The 15,165-nt window shown below is 46.2% G+C and overlaps 1 protein-coding gene across 1 annotated transcript in view; it reads left to right on the plus strand.

Annotated features, from left to right (window-relative positions):
- The window catches only part of LOC106635285 (GON-4-like protein), a 29,910-nt gene that overhangs the window by 11,917 nt on the left and 2,828 nt on the right, over window positions 1-15,165 (plus strand). The window contains 5 exon segments of the mRNA XM_063604403.1: window positions 1,345-1,393; window positions 12,774-12,917; window positions 13,138-13,250; window positions 14,428-14,493; window positions 14,495-14,511. Of these exon segments, the coding sequence (XP_063460473.1) occupies window positions 1,345-1,393; window positions 12,774-12,917; window positions 13,138-13,250; window positions 14,428-14,493; window positions 14,495-14,511 (389 nt within the window).

A 15,165-nucleotide genomic window follows, 5' to 3' on the forward strand; every position in this document is an offset into this window, starting at 1 on the left:
GAACCTAAACTCTTAATTACTGTAAACTGTCCTTGTTGAATCAGAAACCAAATGAAAATCTGTCAGCCTTTTTGGAAAGGCTGAAAAAAGCTTTAGTGAAACACACCTCCCTGTCTCTCAATTCAATAAAGAACAGGTTCATTACTCAGGCAGCGCCTGATAGCAGACGCAAGTTGCTGAAACAGGCCCTGTCCAAAGATCATTCTAGTTTTTGTCACCCTCAAGTTGAAACTTTGTAGTATGTAAAGACACTCTCCTCTGTGCCCCAACCAAGGAGGTCTCAGGAAGGTACTAAGGCTCTCCTCAATTTCATAGCTGAAAGGGAATATAGGGTCTCAAAATCTAAAGCTCAGCTTTGTCAAACTTCAGTAAAGTACCTGGGTCTGCTCTTATCAGAAGAGAACAGAGCACCAGGTAAGGAAAGGATTAAGCCCATTTCCTTTAACAGATAAGGGTATTCTTAGGCATTACTGGATTTTGCAGACTGTGAGTGCCTGGGTATGGTGAAATAGCTTGCCCTTTATACCACCTCACAAAAGAAACTCAAGCAGCTAAAACTCACTCCCTAACTTGGGAACCTAAAACTCAAAAGCCTTTAACCAGTTAAAGCAAGCTTGATTTAACACACCATCCATCCCTCAGTCTTCCCATAGGGAGGGCATTTAGTTTCTATGTATCACAAAGGAAGGGAATGGCCCTGGGAGTTTTTTTGTTTTTGTTTTTTTGTGTGTGTGTCTTTTTTTTTTTTGAGACATAGTCTCGCTCTGTCGTCCAGGCTGGAGTGCAGTGGCACGATCTCGGCTCAATGCAAGCTCCACCTCCCGGGTTCACGCCATTCTCCTGCCTCAGCCTCCCAAGTAGCCAGGACAACAGGCACCCGCCACCATGCCCAGCTAATTTTTTGTATTTTTAGTAGAGACGGGGTTTCACTGTGTTAGCCAGGATGGTCTCGATCTCCTGACCTTGTGATCCACCTGCTTTGGGCTTCCAAAGTGCTGGGATTACAGGAGTGAGCCACCATGCCTGGCCGGCCCTGGGAGTTTTAACTAAGGCTAAAGGTCCAACTCAACAGCCAGTAGGTTACCTAAGCAAGGAACTTCGCCTCGTGGCTAAAGGATGGCCAGCCTGCCTCCAAGCAGTTGCAGCAGTGGCTTTGCTGGTGGCAGAAACCACTGGGTTAAACATGGGGAATAACTTAACTGTTTGCACCTCACACAGTATAGCAGGACTGCTGTCCTCTAAGGGAAGTCTCTGGCTAACAGAAAAATCGCCTCATCAAAAATCAAGCTTTGCTGCTAGAGGAATCTGCAGTCCAGTTGAAAACCTGCCCTTGCCTAAACCCAGCCACTTTCTCCCAGAGGAAATTGGGGAACCTGAAAATGATTGTGAACAGGTAGTGGTACAAACCAGTAAAAGAAATGATAAGGATCACTGTTTATATTCTCTGTAAAGTTTTGATTAATGAAAAACAATTTTCATGAAGAGCACTTGGCTTAATTGAAACTGAGTATCCAACCTATAGGTATATTCAAGAGGCCTTTATGTTTTTCCCTCCATAAATCTTGTTTTTCTGGAAAAGGCTTTTTTTCTCTGTCAACTGAATTACTTTTTCCCACTCTGTCTTGCCATTCTTGGTGCATGGATGAAAGGCCCTAGGATGACTTCTGGTGGCCTGGGACTCCTTGGGAAAACAGACAAGATGCCAGAAATCCCATTTAGGAAAAAAATCTGTTTTCCACATGGAATCCCTGGAATCCCTTTTAAAATCTGTTTTTGTCTTCCAACTATGCATGTTTATTAGGCTCCAAAAACTACATGCTTTTCTGGCCCTATTCCTAAATAGCTCCACCCTGAGCTGCTGGATCTTCTTCTATCTATGTAGTCCTATATGGGTTATGTGTGTGATGTCTATTAAAAAAGACCTCTAATTAATTGACTTGAAGGCTAAGTGCTTGGATTAAATATTTTTTAAAGGGATAATGAAGGTTGTGGTACCTTTCAGTTCATGTGACTTTAATTTTTGAAAAATAAAAACAGCCTTAAAAATTATTGGTAAAGTGTAGATGTCTTCAAGATGTAAATATGTGGTCTAAATTATGCAGGTCAGATACTAGGTTTGCTGAATGTTTTAAGGTTGTAAACTTCTTCTTTGGCCTTTAAACTTGCCTGCTTCACAATTGGTAAGACCTGGGGACATATGGAAGTAACCATTCCCCTAACTGTGCTGGAAGGAGTCAGACTTTATCTGCACCTAGCACATAATTAAAACAACTTTACCAGGTTTTACATTGAAGTTGAAAATTGCTAAGAGTTACTGTTATAACATGTAATTTAGACTACTGAAAATAGATTTACATGCAAGGTGTGCAAGAACAGTAAAGTATCTTTTTAGTCAAAGATTATAAGAAGGCATGGAAATGCACATTTTGCCTAGGGATACAGGATTGTCTTAAATTAGATAAAATAAAACAAAAAGTTTAAGCAAATGTGGAAAGACTGTAAAAATTAATCTTCCAAAAGGAAACTGTGAACATATTGACTAAATTCAAAAGGGTTTTTCTGAAAATGGAGCACTGAAATAAAAGCACATGGCCAGGCATGGTGGCTCACGCCTGTAATCCCAGCACTTTGGGAGGTCAAGGAGGGTGGATCACCTGAGGTTGGGAGTTCAAGAGCAGCCTGACCAACATGGAGAAACCCCATCTCTACTAAAAATACAAAAAATTAGCTGGGCGTCGTTGCACATGCCTGTAATCCCAGCTACTTGGGAGGCTGAGGCAGGAGAATTGCTTTAACCCTGGAGGCAGAGGTTGTGGTGAGCCTAGATCACGCCATTGCACTCCAGCCTGGGCAACAAGAGTGAAACTCCATCTCAAAAGAAAAAAAAAAGAAAAAAAGAAAAGCACAACAAGATTTTCTTAAGATGCTACTCCTCTTTAGCAAGATTTGTAAACGGTTATGAAAGGTTCATAAAAATCTCACCTCATGGTCAAACTGATTAAGATTGAATAGAATTGGGCAACCCTTGGCCGGGTGCAGTGGGTCATGCCTGTAATCCCAGCACTTTGGAAGGCCAAGGCGGGCGGATCACGAGGTCAGGAGATCGAGACCATCCTGGTTAACACAGTGAAACCCCATCTCTACTAAAAACACAAAAAATTAGCCGGGCGTGGTGGCAGGCACCTGTAATCCCAGCTACTCGGGAGGCTGAGGCCGGAGAATGGCGTGAACCCAGGAGGCGCAGCTTGCAGTGAGCCGAGATTGCGCCACTGCACTCCAGCCTGGGTGACACAGCGAGACTCCATCTCAAAAAAAAAAGGATTGGGCAACCCTTCTGGGTTCCCTTCCACCATGTGGAAGCTTTACTTTCGCTTTCACTTTACTTTCACTTTTGCTTTAATAAATCTTGCCATCGCACACTCTTTGGGTCTGCATGTTTCTCTAATGGAGCTGTAACACTCGCCACTGAGGTCCATGGCTTCTTTCCTTGAAGCCTGTGAAACCACGAACCCTTCAATCAAGAAAAGACCTTTGATCAGGAGAAGACTTCTCGTCTCATTTCTGGGGACACATTCAGGATTTCTCCAAAGCAGTGAGTAATATTGAACCCCTTTTGCTTGCTATTCTGTTCTATCTTCTCATTAGAAATTGGAAGAAAACACCAGGCACCTGTCAGCCATTTAAATGTGACAAGCGGCCGGGTGCAGTGGCTCACACCTGTAATTGCAGCACTTTGGGAGGCCAAGGCGGGTGGATCACGAGGTCAGGAGATTGAGATCATCCTGGCTAACACAGTGAAACCCCACCTCTACTAAAAATACAAAAAATATTAGCCAGGCATGGTGGTGGGCACCTGTAGTCCCAGGTACTCGGGAGGCTGAGGCAGGAGATTGGCGGGAACCCAGGAGGCAGAGCTTGCAGTGAGCTGAGATTGCACCACTGCACTCCAGCCTGGGCAACAGAGCAAGACTCCATCTCAAAAAAAAAAAAAAGTGACAAGCGCAGCCGCCAGGCTTAAGACACAGGTGTGAGGCTCTCTGGGAAAGGGCTCTCTAACAACCCCCGGCCCTCTGGGCTGGGAGCGTTGGTTTGCCTGGAACCAGGTCCACCTTTCTCTACCTTTCCTGGGAAAAGCCGAGGGCTGGCTAGAGGCGGAAAACTGTCGTCCTGAACTCCCGGCACTGACCCAGTTGAGATCATGGCACAGCGAGAAGCCTCTACACTGCAGCTACCCATGCGTGCATTTCCTGTCTTTTCTGACCCATGCCTCCTGGGTCCTAACGTCCTCAGAGAAGACTTTCTTGAGGTCCTATCCTCTAGGATCTTTCCTAGCTCGAGTCTAAGAATCTTTTGGCTAGGAGCCTAAGTCAAGTGGGGAGGTAATCCAAAGACCTTTGCCCATGGTGTCCCCAGGCTTATTCTTATGCAAATGGGTATCAATATACTTACACGGGACCTGTCCCTCATAACCTGTACCCTAGGTACTATCTGGAACATCAAAAGGCATGTCAGTGGCTGATAGAAGGCCTAAGACATTTTTCCTTTTGTTGCCCTAAACTTACTCCAGATTGTAGAGACTCCTTTAATTACCACCTTTCCTGTCTGGAATCAGCGATTAGAACTGTAGAACTTCTCCACTTGAAGTGGTCATACTTATGGGCCAAAAACAATATAATAGACAATAGGTCCCCTGATTCAAGTCCAAAGGTCAATGAATATTCTTAGGAGGGCAAATAGGGGACAGAAGATTCAGGTATGAAAAGCACAGTTCCAACTTTGGTCCTCCAATTTGCTGCTGCCTTCCCTAAAACTGTTGTGCTTTAGTGCCATTTTCAAGGAATTTATCTTGCTGGGACAGCTCCAAGCCCAGAAATATGCTAACTGGTGCCCGGTCTCTAAACTCAAAATACACCCCAAACCTAAGACCCACTTGCAGATGCAAAGGCAATTGTGGGCATGCTGTTAAGGAGCCACTAAAATCCAGCAGCCCAGGACCTCTTTCTTTGTGGCTAAAAAAGGACAGGAAACAAATTCAGGCAAAACTGCTATGTCGGTAAGCACAATTAAATTCATTAAGCAGGGTTGCATGGGTGATTGAGCACCCTGGAAAGTAAAGGACACTAGAACCATAGGGGATGCTCTAGGGCTAGTGCTCACTAGGGGATGACTAGAGGTGCGGGCACTCCTATGTTCTCCTTTCAGATGGGAGACATTCCTTCAAAAGTGAAGCCACTCCTGAGGTGTATTCTGGATAATTGGGACCAATTTGACCCTCAAATGCTGAAGAAGAAGTGACTTATATTTTTATGCAGCACCACCTGGCCACAGTATCCTCTTTCCGGAGGAGAGACATGGCCACCCGAGGGAAGTGTAAACTATAATACCATCCTACAGCTAGATCTCTTTTGTAAACGAGAGGGCAAATGGAGTGAAGTGCCATATCTACAGTTTTTTTTCTCACTAAGGGATAACCCACAATTATGTAAAAAATGTAATTTACATCCTACCAGGGGTCCTCAAAGCCTATCCCCATACCCAGGTCTCCCCATGGCTCCCCATCCCACTAGTAAGGACTCTCCTTTGGCCCTATCAGCCCAAAAGGAACCAGACAAAAAGACAGTCAAGGAACCAAAAGGCACCAATGGACCTTGATTGTGCCCCCTCCAAGCCGTGGGAGGAGGAGACTTTGGCTCAGCACAAGTACATGTCCCCTTTTCCCTCTCAGGCTTAAAACAGATCAAACTGGACCTAGGAAAATTCTCAGATAATCCTGATGGATACGTAGACGTCTTACAGGGATTAGGACAATCTTTTGATTTAGCATGGAGAGATATTCTGTTGTTTTTAGGTCAAACATTAACTCCTAACAAAAAAGAGGCCACCTTAGCTGCGGCCCAGGAGTTTGGGGATCTCTGGTACCTAAGCCAGGTAAATGATAAAACGACATCAGAAGAAAGGGAACAATTCACCACAGGCCAACAGGCAGTTCCCAGTGTGGATCCCCACTGGGACCTCGATTCGGAGCATGGAGACTGCAGTCACAGGCGTTTACTGACTTGTATACTAGAGGGATTAAGAAAGACCAGAAAAAAGCCAATGAATTACTCAATTTTGTCCACCATAACACAGGGAAAGGAAGAAAACCCTACGGCATTTTTAGAGAGGCTAAGGGAGGCATTAAGAAAGCATACCTCTTTGTCACCTGACTCTATTGAAGGCCAGCTAATTTTAAAGGATAAGTTTATCACTCAGTCAGCTGCAGACATTAGAAAAAAACTTCAAAAGTCTGCCCTGGGCTCCGAGCAAAATTTGGAAACTCTATTAAATTTGGCAAATTTGTTGTTTTATAATAGGGATCAGGAGGAGCAGGCTGAACGAGACAGACGAGACAAGAAAAAGGCTGCCACCTTAGTCATGGCTCTCAGGCAGACGAGCTTCAGTGGCTCTGAAAGAAAGAAAGGCTGGGCAGGCAACCCACCTAACAGGGCTTGTTATCAGTGTGGCTTACAGGGTCACTTCAAAAAGGACTGCCCAAACAACAATAAGCCACCCCCTTGTCCATGTCCCTTGTGCCAGGGAGATCCCTGGAAGGCACACTGCCCCTGAGGGTGAAGGTCCTCTGGGCCAGAGGCCACTAACCAGATGGTCCAACAAGACTGAGGGTGCCCAGGCAGGCACCAGCCCAATGCCATCACCATCACAGAGCCCCAGGTAAGCTTAACCAGTGAGGACCAGGAAACTAACTTCCTCCTGGACACTGGCGTGGCCCTGTCAGTTTTACTCTTCTGTCCCAGACAACTATCCTCCAGGTCTTTCACCATCAAAGGGGTCTTAGGACACTCAGTCACTAGGTATTTCTCCCACCCCCTAAATTGTGACTGGGGAACCTTATTATTCTCACATGCCTTTCTTATTATGCCTGAGAGCCCTACTCCTTTACTAGGGAGAGACATATTAGCTAAAGCAGGGGCCATTATATACTTGAATATAGGAGAAGGAATACCTGTTTGCTGCCCTACTCAAGGAGGGAGTTAATCCTGAAGTCTGGGCAGAGGAAAAGCAAGAGCAGTATGGACAAGCAAAAAATGCTTGTCCAGTTCAAGTTAAATTAAAGGATCCTACTTTCTTTCCTTATCAAAGCAGTACCCCCTCTGACCAGAAGCCCAACAAGGGTTACAAAAGATTGTCAAAGACCTAAAAGCACAGAGATTAGTAAAGCCATGCAACAGTCCAGGCAACAGTCCTATTCTAGGCATACAAAAACCCAACAGACAGTGGAGGTTAGTGAAAGACCTCTGAATTATCATTGAGGCAGTTGTTCCCCTGTATCCAGTGCCAGGACCAGCTTGGTCAGGGAGACCCTAACCCAACAGCACTAGAGGAATTAAAGACACACATACAGAATATAGAGGTGTGAAGTGGGAAATCAGGGGTCTCACAGCCTTCAGAGCTGAGAGCCCTGAACAGAGATTTACCCACGTATTTATTAACAGCAAGCCAGTCATTAGCATTTTTTCTACAGATATTAAATTAACTAAAAGTATCCCTTATGGGAAATGAAGGGATGGGCCGAATTAAAGGAATAGGTTGGGCTAGTTAACTGCAGCAGGAGCATGTCCTTAAGGCACAGATCACTCATGCTATTGTTTGTGGCTTAAGAATGCCTTTAAGTGGTTTTCTGCCCTGGGTGGGCCACGTATTCCTTGCCCTCATTCCGGTAAACCCACAACCTTCCAGCATGGGCTTTATTGCCATCATGAACATGTCACAGTGCTGCAGATATTTTGTTTATGGCCAGTTTTGGGGCCAGTTTATGACCAGATTTGGAGGGGCTTGTTCCCAACAATCCAGTTGTACCTAATCCTTATACTCTACTCTCCCAGATACCAGAGGAAGCAGAATGGTTTACAGTCCTAGATCTTATGGACGCTTTCTTCTGCATCCCTCTGCATCCTAACTCGCAATTTTTATTTGCCTTTAAAGATCTGTCAAACCCAGCGTCTCAGCATACCTCGACTATCCTGCCATTCATTTTCAGGGCTAGGATACTAGGAGGTCTAGGAACTGGCATTGGAGGCATTACCACCTCCACCCAATTCTCTTACTGTTGGGGAAAAGCTGAGTGTTGGGAAAAAAGCTGAGTGTTGGGGAAAAAGCTGAGGCAGGGCTTGCATGTCTGACATAATGTAAAAGAGTCTTGGAACAGGTCCAGGGTCCAGGGTCCAGGGTCTAAAACCCCTTGTGGCCTTTGGAACACCAAGCTCTGTGCCAAAGGGTGGAAGGCTGCCCTGCTGCACCACACTCTAAGCCGAGGGCATAAAACCCCTCATGGCTTGAATGGAATCCAGGGCTCAGGGCATAAAACCCCTTGTGGCCTCTGGAATGTGTCTAGATTTGCTGGCTCCTTGTTTCTAGCCCTCCCAGGCTCATAGATCGATTGTGTCTTAAACTAGAAGAACATGTTCCCCATTATCTCAAGTAGCAGAACATGTTCCATATGCTTCAAAGAAAATGCTAAACTGTCACAGCTGTAGATCACGCGCTTGATACACTGCTTTCTTTGAACCCCCACATCCTCACCACCTGCTTCTTTGTTTGATCACCAATAAATAGTGTGGGCTTCAAGAGCTCAGGGCCTTCACAGCCTCCATACTAGCATTGGCCCCCTGGTCCCACTTCTTGCACTCTTAACTTGTCTTATCTCATTCCTTTGACTCCGCCGGACTTCGTAGCCCCCACAGCCTGGTGTTGGGTCTGATCACCCCAATGTATTACAAATTATCACAAGAGTTAAATGATGACATGGAACGAGTTGCAGATTCACTGGTCACCTTACAAAGCTAGCTTAACTCTTTAGCAGCAGTAGCCCTCCAGAATTGGAAAGCCTTAAATTTATTAACAGCTGAAAGAGGTGGAACCTGTCTTTTTCTAGGAGAAGAGTGTTACTATTTTGTTAATCAATACAGAATTGTCACCAAAAAAGGTTAAGGAGCTTCGAGACCAGATACAGTGCCAGGCACAAGAGCTCCAAGACACAGGACTTTGGAGTATTGTCAACCAATGGATGCCCTGGCTTCTCCCCTTCTTGGGACCCTTGGTGGCTATTGTGATGTTGCTTATCTCTGGACCCTGCATTTTTAACCTCCTTGTAAAATTTGTCTCTTCCAGAATAGAATCCATGAAACTGCAAATGATTCTACAAATGGAGCCCCAAATGACCACCACTAGCACCTGCTATCGAGGACCCCTAGACCAACCCACCAATCTGTTCTTGCACCATGACACTGAAGACTCCCCTCCTGAGGAAGGCTCAACTGCAGAGCCCCTTCTACACCCCAGTTCAGCAGGAAGTAGCTAGAATGATTGTTGCCCAACTTCCCAATGGCACTTGGGCTTTCCTTTTGAGAGGAGGGACTGAGGGACTAAGTGGCTAAGTTGGCTGGACTTCCTGGGTCAATAGGGACTTCCCTAAGGGAACTTTCCCCTAAGCCAAAATGAGTTATAGCTGCAAACTAAGGGATTGAACCTTCAACCAATCATATAGGGAGTTTAAGCTCTAGCCGCAGCCTGATGTTTTTAACCAATCACGCCCACCTACCCACAAGTGGATAGAAAATAAGCTAATTCTATAGGACAGAAAAAGAAAAAGGGGAGGGGTCATAAGGGGATATAAGTATAAGACACCCAAGCCAAAAATGGCAGCCCTTTCAGGTCCCCTTCTACCATGTGGAAACTTTACTTTCACTTTAATAAATCTTGCCACTGCCAAAAAAAAAAAAAAAAAAGATTAAATAGAATTGTCTATAGGATTTCATTAAAATTGGGGTTAACATTAATAGCAGACTTATGCAAGGGTAAAATTTGGCTTTCTCTCTTGAACAGGATTTTTATGTAATAGTAAAGGCTAATCAAAGCATTTTGCTTTTTCAAATTTTTGAGTCATCCTTTTGGCAAAACAAATGACTTATGGTAATCTAAAATTCTATTTCATAATATCAAGAGTTTTAAACCTGTAAGGGGCAGTCATGGTGGCTCACGCCTATAATCCCAGCACTTTGGGAGGCTGAGGCAGGTGGATCACCTGAGGTTGTGAGTTCGAGACAAGCCTGACCAACATGGGGAAACCCTGTCTCTACTAAAAATACAAAATTAGCTGGGCGTGGTGGCGCATGCCTGTAATCCCAGCTACTCAAGAGGCTGAGGCAGGAGAATAGATTGAGCCTGGAAGGCAGAGGGTGCAGTGAGCCGAGATTGTGCCACAGCACTTCAGCCTGGGCAACAAGAGCAAAACTCTGTCTCAAAAAAAAAAAAAAAAAAAACCTGTAACATATTCAACAGGCTTCCCAAAATCAAATTTCAGTTGCAAGATTCTCTTTCCTGACCCCTGGCTTTTGAATGCTACAGCTACAGAGGGCCCTTAGAGCATCCGAAGAGAGGTAAACAGGATTAAAAAAAGAGAGAGAGATAATTAAGGCTGGGTGTGGTGGCTCACATCTGTAATCCAAGGACTTTGGGAGGCCGAGGCAGGTGGATCACTTGAGGTCAGGAGTTCAAGACCAGTTTGGCCAACATGGTGAAACCCCATCTCTACTAAAAATACGAAATTAGCCGAGTGTGTTGGCACATGCCTGTAATCCCATTTACTCAGGAGGCTGAGGCAGAAGAATCACTTGAACCCAGTGGAGGTTGCAATGAGCCAAGATTGTGCCACTGCACTCCAGGCTGGGCAACAGAGTGAGACTCTGTCTCAGAAAAAAAAAAAAAGAGATAATTAGCTCAGCATGGTGGTGGGTGCCTGTAATCCCAGCTACTTGGGAGGCTGAGGCAGGAGAATTGCTCGAACCCAGGAGGCGAAGGTTGCGGTGAGCCGAGATCAGCTCCATCTCAAAATAAAAAATAAAAAAATAGGCCACGCGCGGTGGCTCATGCCTGTAATCCCAGCATTTTGGAAGGCCAAGGCGGGTGGATAACCTGAGGTCAGAAGTTTGAGACCAGCCTGGCCAACATGGCGGAACCCCATCTCTACTAAAAATTCAAAAATTAGCCAGGTATGGTGGCATGTGCCTATAATCCCAGCTACTAGCAGGGCTGAGGCAGGAGGATCGCTTGAACCAAGGAGGCGGAGGTTGCAGTGAGCTGAGATAGGCTCCATCTCAAAATAAAAAATAAAAAAATAGGCCAGGCGTGGTGGCTCATGCCTGTAATTCCAGCATTTTGGGAGGCCAAGGTGGGTAGATTACCTGAGGTCAGGAGTTCGAGATCAGCCTGGCCAACATGGTGAAACCCTGTCTCTACTAAAAATACAAAAATTAGCCAGGCATGGTAGCATGTGCCTGTAATCCCAACTATTAGGGGGGCTGAGGCAGAAGAATCGCTTGAACCCTAGAGGCAGAGGTTGCAGTGAGCCAAGATCGTGCCACTGCACCCCAGCCTGGGCAACAAGAGTGAGATTCCATGTCAAAAAAATAAATAAAAAATAACAAAATAAAAATAAAGAGATAATGTCAGCTGGGTATTTTGGCTCACACCTGAAATCCCAGCATTTTGGGAGGCCAAGGCCGATGGATGGCTTGAGCTCAGGGTTTCGAGGCCAGCCTGGACAACATAGCAAAACCCTGCCTCTACAAAAAATAAAAAGATTAGCTGAGTATGGTGGTGCACACCTGTGGTCCCAGCTACTTGGGAGGCTGAGGTGGGAAGACTGCTTGAGCCTGGGAGATTGAGGCTTCACTGAGCCATGATTCCTCCACTAACACTCCAGCCTGGGTGACAATGGCAAGAACTTGTCCCACCCCCCGCCCCCCCAAAAAAAGAGAGAGACAGTGTCTCGGCCATGCACGTGGCTCACACCTGTAATCCCAGCACTCCAGGAGGCTGAGGTGGGAGAATCCCTTGTAGCCAGGAGTTTGAGACCAGCCTGGGCAACACAGGCCCCAGGGATCCTCCTGACTCAGCCTCCCAAATAGCTGGGGCTACAGGTGCACACCACAACATCTGCCTAATTTTTAAGTTTTTTTGTAGAGATGGAGTCTCGCTATGTTGCCCAGGCTGGTCTTGAACTCCTGGCTTTTTTTTTTTTTTTTTGAGATGGAGTCTTGCTCTGTCACCCAGGCTAGAGTGCAGTGGTGTGATCTCAGCTCACTGCAACCTCCACCTCCCGGGTTCAAGTGATTCTCCTGCCTCAGCCTTCTGAGTAGCTGGGATTACAGGCACCTGCCACCGCGCCCAGCTAATTTTTTTGTATTTTTTAGTAGAGACGGGGTTTCACCATCTTGGCCAGGCTGGTCTCGAACTGCTGACCTCATGATCCACCCACCTTGGCCTCTCAAAGTGCTAGGATTACAGGCATGAGCCACCGCACCCGGCTAAACTCCTGGCTTTAAACTATCCTCCTGCTTTGGCCTCCCAAATGGTGGGATTACAGGCATGAGCCACCTTGCAAGGCCTGAAAATTCTTCCTAATGTAAGCTCTGAAGTATTACATGAGTTTGAGTGTCTCATTTCACATCCATAATACAGCAAACAACATGAAATATATACATCTCTTGAAGCTGTTGCTCACATCTTAATTGCTTTGGGTGGCTACCCACCAGTGGCCCAAGGTGGATGGAAGTTAGGGTTTTTAATTAGATCTCAATAGTTGTAAACTAGAATTTTAAACCAGGGTTCTGTCATCTCTTGTGTCCTAGTCCACTAGTTCTTATCCTTAGAACCCTCAAGTCCTGCTCTAGCTGCATCATGACTCCTCTTTTGCCCACTTTCCACTCTGGTAGTTTGAGGAGCAGCAGGCTTTTGAGAAGAGCCGCAAGTTCCTTCGGCAGCTGGAGATTTGCTTTGCAGAGAACCCCTCACACCACCAGAAGATTATCAAGGTCCTCCAAGGTTGTGCAGACTGCCTTCCCCAGGAGATCACCGAGGTATTCTTTCCTGTCCTGCTTTCTTCCTGTTGTCTTCCGGGCCTTAGGCCTTTCCCTTGTCTCTTTCCCCAACCTACTCCATACCTTTTTGCCTCTGGAGGCTCATGGGCTTCCTGGAGGAGATGAAAAAGGCAAGGACTTTTCAGGCTCACCCAAAGCATAAAGCACTGGGATAGGGAGGGATTGCTACCTGAAACCGGAGCCTGTCTGATCTTCACAGGCTCAGGGATGCCATGGATGTGCTGGAAGGGATGTTCAGCGAAGGAGGTTCTGGGACCTGGGAGGGGCCTTACCTCCTTGCTCTGCTTGGAATAGTGCCCTAGTTGGAGATCAGTAGGGTGGAGTGGAGAGTGGAATCATTAGGAATCAAATCCAGTATTAATACCCTTCCCCTGGCCAGATGTGGTGGCTCACACCTGTAATCTGAACACTTTGGGAGGCAGATCACCTGAGGTTGGGAGTTGGAGACCAGCCTGAACAACATGGAGAAACCCTGTCTCTATTAAAAATACAAAATTAGCTGGGCATGGTGGTGCATGCCTGTAATCCCAGCTACTCGGGAGGCTGAGGCAGGAGAATCGCTTGAACCTGGGAGGCAGAGGTTGCGGTGAGTGGAGATCGCACCATTGCACTCCAGCCTGTGCAACATGAGCGAAACTCCAGCTAAAAAATAAATAAATAAATAAATAAATAAATAAATAAATAAAACAAAATAAAATCTTTGGAGCAGTAGCTGGGCAAAGGGGCACTCAGGAGGCTCACACCAGAAGATCACTACTTGAGCCCAGGAGTCTGAGGCTATAGTGTACCACTATGGTCATACTTGTGTAAACAGGCACTGCACTCCAACCTGGGCAAGATAATTTGTGTTATCTGTGAGACCTTGTCTCTTTTTTTTTTTTTTTTGAGGTGGAGTCTCACTTTCGTCCAGCCTGGAGTGTAGTGGCATAATCTCAGCTCACTGTAACCTCTGCCTCCTGGGTTCAAGCAATTCTCGTGCCTCAGCTTCCCAAGTAGCTGAGACTACAGGCCCCCGCCACAACATTCCGCTAATTTTTGTATTTTTAGTAGAGATGGGGTTTCACCATGTTCACTAGGCTAATCTGGAACTCCTGACCTCAAGTGATCCCTGCCCTCGGCTTCCAAAGTACTGGGATTACAGGTGTGGGCCTCCAAAGTACTGGGATTACAGGTGTGAGCCACCACACCTGGCCTCTTTTTGTTTGTTTGTTTTTGAGACAGGGTCTCACTATGTTGCCCAGGTTGATCTTGAACCCTTGGGCTCAAGTGATCCTCACACCTCAGCCTCCCAAGTAGCTGGGTTTACAGGCATGTACCATTGCACCCAACTGAAACCCTTTCTCTTAAAAAAACAAAATTGTTGGAGCAGATATGCATGTGGGTTGACTTGGTGAGCATCAGGCAGGGCTTCTTCCTTTGGTGGGCCCCAAAGGCATAGGCGGTCAGGACACCTTTGACCCAGAAGACCATCCCTGTGGGTCTGTGACAGCAAATCCTACAAGAGCAAGGAGCCCCAAGAGGCCACCCAGAACAGGACTGTCAGGACCACCAGAAAGAGAGATGCCTATTTCAGGTGAGTGATCTGCCAACCCAGCCCTTCTGTTTTTCACTCTCGTTCTTCTATACCCCAGACAGGAACCTCCATGAGCCTGGATAAATAACACCCTTTTCAGGGATGGATATACCACCTCTTTCACTGATGGACCCATAAGAAGCCCTTCTCCTGTTCAGGCTTTTTCTATCCTATGGCCTCACTCCTCTTGCAGAATTAAGAGTGTGTGGCCGGGCGCAGTGGCTCACGCCTGTAATCCCAACACTTTGGGAGGCCGAGGTGGGTGGATCACCTGAGGTCAGGAATTCAAGACCAGCCTGGCCAACATGGTGAAACCCCATCTCTATTAAAAATACAAAAGAAAAAAAAAAAAAAATAGCTGGGCCCGGTGGTGGGCACCTATAATCCCACCTACTTGGGAGGCTGAGGCAGGAGAATCCCTTAAACCCTGGAGGCGGAGGTTGCCATGACCTGAGATCACGCTACTGTACTCCAGCCTGGGCAACAAGACCAAAAATCTCTCAAAAAAAAAAAAAAAAAAAAAAAAAAAAGTGCTACAAATTTCACATGATTCAACATTGTCTGTGTTTCTATTCCTAAAACCCTTCCCCCATCTCTAAATCTACTGTAATCTACATCCTAAAGACTGGGCCGTTCTCAGCTTTGGCAGTAGGA

This window comes from Pan paniscus, chromosome 1 (assembly GCF_029289425.2).
Source record: "Pan paniscus chromosome 1, NHGRI_mPanPan1-v2.0_pri, whole genome shotgun sequence".
NCBI lineage: Eukaryota > Metazoa > Chordata > Mammalia > Primates > Hominidae > Pan > Pan paniscus.